At 47.1% G+C, this 4,308-nt stretch overlaps 1 protein-coding gene across 1 annotated transcript; it reads right to left on the reverse strand.

Annotated features, from left to right (window-relative positions):
• Positions 1–1,122: 1,122 nt before the first annotated feature.
• vvl (ventral veins lacking) lies at positions 1,123–3,874 on the reverse strand. The gene has a single exon (XM_065307551.1). The coding sequence runs from the start codon at positions 3,528–3,530 to the stop codon at positions 2,301–2,303; it is 1,230 nt and encodes a 409-aa protein (XP_065163623.1). The 5' UTR covers positions 3,531–3,874; the 3' UTR covers positions 1,123–2,300.
• Between the last annotated feature and the right edge of the window lie 434 nt (positions 3,875–4,308).

Here is a 4,308-nt window from a genome sequence, read left to right on the forward strand (position 1 = left end):
CCTGGTCAAACATATTTAATATCAAGCGCTATTAAAATCATAAATAATTTGTCCGAGTTTCTCGTTTTTAATCAAAAAAACGCTTTAATTACAAACATTCTCGTCGAGGGCGTCTCCTTTACGTCTCATTTCGAACTTATTTATTGTAATTCGTTTCTTTTTTAGCCGTTTTTCGAAGAGATTTTATGTGTACGAGAAGACAACACGCCCGAGCAGAAGAAGTTGGCTTAATTCTTTTCTATGCGCGCCGCGGTCGCGCCTCGGTGCACTTTTTTTCGAATTCCGTTTTTATGATACTGCAGCGCCGACGATCCGTCCAAAAATTTTAAAGAAGAGGAATAGAGTGTATACGCAGGCAGAGAGTGTTTATACGAGACTCGTGGGCGCTCCGTGCGGCTTTTTGGCTTCGCTCGCTGCGGCTCTTGATGATATAAATAACGGTGAAATATGTGACAGGAGAATTTTTCGGTGCCGGTGCCGCCGCGCGCTCACCGGAGTGTGTTGTGCACACCAAACCGGCCACGGCTCCTCCGGTAGATAGAAGACCATCTTCGGCTTCAACCAGAAATAAATGAGAAAAAAAGGAACAAATGCAGCGCACAAATATTATTTTCACTCAATCTCTAGGTAAATATACAACATACAGGCATTATGAGTGTGTAAAACTGAATGGATGAAATAAATTATACTTAATTACGCTAATTTGGTCGTTAAAAAGTCTTAAAACTCATTGAGATGCTGTCCTCCATTCATGCAACATCTTCATTCAACTTTTTCGCGCACAACATTTAATGGCGCTTCATAAAAATCACATCTAATTGCCTAATACTTTCATAATCGATATAAATGTTGCGCTGAAGAAGTTTTTAAGTTTTAATCACCGGAAAAAAACGCTGACAGGTGTAAAATGTTAGTTACGGTAATTGCGTAAAAAGCAGCAGATTAATAATCGAGATAAATAACGTTGTTGTTTCCTCGGTCATGTGTGCGTTCTTTTTTTTACTCACCAGGTGTTTTTGAAAACAAGTCTCCCCATTTCGTGTGTCACTCCTTTGCCACCACACCTTGCGCAGTGGAAATAATGTATGTTGTAAAATAAAACAAAAGCTCTTGGGTGATTGGTTATTTTAAAAACATTTTCGATTTAATTTTTTCACACCGTACAACGATATATAATTAATATTAATATAATAATAAATATATACACATATTCAATCCTCATCAATATTATATTCATCAATCATTAAAATTCTATGTCCTCAAGTGTATTTTTTTCTTTATTTCTTATGATTTTTTCGTTTACAAGAGATTTCTGTTGGTTTTTTGCGATTCTTTCGTATTTCGTTGCAATTATTCAGTTATCAGATGACCAAAAAGAAAAATATCCTCACAGAGTAAATACAGTGTAGTAAACTATATGAATTAAACAGAACAGTACGGATTATTTATGAACATTTAAAAACAAGTTGACGACGCTAAACGAAAGCAAGTTACTGCTTGAAAATATGACTTTTTGGTACACAACACAAAAGATGGCGTCGAATGGTTTACGATTAGTTTTGCTGTTCTGGAAAACTGGTGACAATTTTGGGTGAATTTATATATTATAATAATCGCTAAATATAATTTTTACTTAATTGAACATGGGTCCTCGATGACGATCGGCCCAAAATCGTTTGTTCGTGAATAATTACTGTTCCAGCAGCACCAGCAGCGGCAGCATCAGCAGCAGCTCGTGCTCGTCGTGGTTTGAACATTTCCACGCCGTCCCCCGATGTTGGTGTAAAGCTTGTTGTGAAGTATTTTCTTTCCATCGTTTCCTTTTTTGGTCAGCTTTGTTGTGTGTGTGTGTGTTTATATTCATTTCATCTTAACTGTTATTATTTTATATATCACTTCGTTCATCGATTAGTTTACTTTTAACTATATGCATGTCCATTCAGTGTTCAAATAATAGTAATGTATTTACAAAATGTACAAAGTTTTCGTTTAAGGTACACTGACGCTTCACCAGGCGCGATTTTCAATTTGTTTATTAATCTGTTTATTTATTACTCGCGCGACGTCGTGAGTGAAAGAGAGAGTGAGCGAGAGTTCGTTTATCCACACAATCTTTTAATTTATACTATTTACACTGGGTCCTCCGGTGGACGCGCATCCTGGCGGTTGAGGTGAGGTAGTGTCGCCCGTCCGACGGGTCTTAAAAGTTCGTGTCACTCGTGCGCCAGGAAGCGTCCAAGCGCCTAGGGGCGCTAGCCGTTGTCGCTGTGATGGAGCAAGGAGGCCCAATGGGCTGGATGCTAGTGGGCCGTCAGCTGGTGACCCATGCCCTGCGGGGACAACATTGGCGGACTGTGCGAATGCGAATGCTGCCCCATGGGCGATCCGTGCATGTCAGGGTGATGGCCGTAGCCAGGGTGCATGTGGGCGCCGGGTGGCATACCGTCCATCATATCGCCGCCCAGCGTATTCGGCGGCGTCATGCGCTTCTCTTTCTGCCGCCGATTGCAGAACCACACGCGCACCACTTCCTTCTCGAGCTGCAGACTGTCCGCCAGCGAGGTAATCTCTTGTGCCGAGGGTTTCGGCTGCTTGTGGAAGTGTTGCTCCAGCGCGCCCTTCACTGAGACTTCGATGCTCGTGCGCTTTTTCCGCTTGCGGCCCTGCGCGGCAATCTTATCAATGGAGGTGGGTGATCCCGTCGTAGAGTCCGCCTCCTCAAGCCACTTTTGCAGCAGCGGTTTTAGTTTGCACATGTTTTTAAAGCTCAGTTGAAGGGCCTCGAATCGACAGATTGTGGTTTGTGAAAAAACGTTACCGTAGAGGGTGCCTAGCGCCAGACCTACATCGGCTTGCGTAAAACCAAGTTTGATGCGACGTTGCTTGAACTGTTTCGCAAATGCTTCAAGATCATCGGAAGTGGGTGTTTCGTCCTCGCCGCCGCTGACAACGTCTCTATCAGAGTGTTGCGCATGGTGCGGACTTTGCATGTCCCGATGCAGGGGATGATGCAGCTGTGGTGCACCTTGGTGATGCGCTAGCATGCCATTCATGGCAGCATGGTACTGCTGTAAAGGTGAACCGGCTCCGCCGGGATTGTAGTGCGCTGAAGACACCGGCGCATGCCAGGCGTGCGGAGATCCCATACTCTGCTGTTGCTGCTGCCGGTGGTGCATCATATCCGCCTGCTGGCTCAGCGGTTTCACATCCTGGTGCGGGTGGTGGTGGTGCGCATGGTGCATGCCGGCCATCGAAGCTGCCCAAGGGTCAGCTCCTGGTTGCAAACTCACCCATGGATTACCCGCCGATAACGAAACAGCCGCATGTCCGCTAGGCGATGGTGAGCTAGCCATTTGATGGTGGTGCTGGTGGTGGTGGTGCGGCAGGTACTTCATCTCGCTGGCGTCCGCCGCCGACCGCGGCGACGCGCTTGTGTGATATCCTCCGACGATATTCATAACGCCAACGCCGCCGTCCAAATCGGATGCCGTTATCGCGCTGCTAGCAGACAGGTACGTGGTCGCCGCCATAAGCCCCTGCTGAGGGCGCACAGGACCAGCGTCGACTCTTCTCTCCACCCACCCAATGATGTCACTTGGTTGCAACTCCGTCTCAAACCGGCCCAACTCTCCGTACCCAACACCGAACGCCGTCACTTAGTTATCAACAATCAACAACAACAACAACAATAACTGATGCACTGTTCAACACCACTCGCGCATTGCAGTTGCGGGAAAGGACCGAACACGGACGGCACTTGCAACAAATATGTGTATAGGTATCTATCTATCAAGCCAAATCGCACGCTCCTCTCTCATGCGTTATGCATATCTCTTGCACGCACGACGTCTCTGACTGCACTAGCCGATCGGAGAAGCGAGGCCGGGTCGGTGGTTGCGGTGCGCTCTGGGCCGCTCCCCTCCAGCGGCTCTTCGTCGGCGCTCCCCCTCTCGAGGAGTGCGCGCGCCATTGGTCCCGCCGCACTCGCAGGCAGCCGGCTGACGTCACAGCCAACTCCTCGCACCACTGGCCGGATTCCTGCGGCTCGCACGCCTGCCGCAGGCCCAACCTGCCCCCACCACCACTCACCAGCGGGGAAGTGTTTACACGACACTCGCAGGACGGTAGCTAAGCAACATGCCGACCGGCGGGCACATACCGATTCTTCCGCGATGTCGATCGCACCGCGCCGTATTCCTGCTGCCTCCTTTATTTTTTTTTTACTTTCATGCAATGATTACACTAAAAATTATTTCCTCGCACCAAACTCCAACGTGAACATTATTTTATCATTGATTTTAATTTCAC

Source organism: Atheta coriaria, unplaced genomic scaffold (assembly GCF_025399875.1).
Source record: "Atheta coriaria isolate IRGN ID8LTWV9N9 unplaced genomic scaffold, Caltech_Dcor_3.1 hic_scaffold_7_pilon, whole genome shotgun sequence".
In the NCBI taxonomy this organism is placed as follows: domain Eukaryota; kingdom Metazoa; phylum Arthropoda; class Insecta; order Coleoptera; family Staphylinidae; genus Dalotia; species Dalotia coriaria.